At 35.6% G+C, this 458-nt stretch overlaps 1 protein-coding gene across 2 annotated transcripts in view; it reads right to left on the bottom strand.

The window, feature by feature from the left end:
• LOC106532078 (BTB/POZ domain-containing protein 1) overlaps positions 1-458 on the bottom strand; it is an 8,632-nt gene that overhangs the window by 3,097 nt on the left and 5,077 nt on the right. For both annotated transcript variants that reach the window (XM_014028069.1, XM_014028070.1), the window contains exon 6: positions 231-318. In XM_014028069.1, coding sequence (XP_013883523.1) covers positions 231-318 — 88 coding nt within the window. The remainder of the gene's footprint in view (positions 1-230; positions 319-458) is intronic.

The raw sequence follows: 458 nt of genomic DNA, 5'->3' as shown, positions 1-458 counted from the left end.
GGTGTAGATTACTCTTTCACAATATTAAATAAGTGTATTTCTCATAAAATAAGCTTCATAATTACTGCAGAACATGACTAGTTTTTTAATATCCAATAAATCGTCAGAATAATCGATAGATTAATCGATAATAAAATAATCGTTAGCTGCAGCTCTATCTGATGAGTTTTTATTTTAACCCAGTCCTCCACAGGTTTGTAATAATCCCAGATAATCTGAACAGCTGTTACCTGGATGTTGACCTGATAATCTGTGGGTCCGTGTATGGATCCGTACAGACCGAAACCCACCACACAGATCCTTCTGTTAACGTTGAATCTGCAGACAGAGGAGGAGAAACGTAATGATTCTTCTGTGACGTCTGACCGTCGCAGAGCTGCAGAGGTTTTATTAAAGGATCCAGGATTAGTTGTAACATTAGACTTTATTTGATAAACATTTATTTTAACTGTAAAATA

The sequence above is a fragment of the Austrofundulus limnaeus genome, unplaced genomic scaffold (genome assembly GCF_001266775.1).
Source record: "Austrofundulus limnaeus strain Quisiro unplaced genomic scaffold, Austrofundulus_limnaeus-1.0 Scaffold716, whole genome shotgun sequence".
Taxonomy (NCBI): domain Eukaryota; kingdom Metazoa; phylum Chordata; class Actinopteri; order Cyprinodontiformes; family Rivulidae; genus Austrofundulus; species Austrofundulus limnaeus.
Note: the sequence above shows the minus strand (reverse complement) of the source record. Positions and strands in the feature narration are given on the sequence as shown.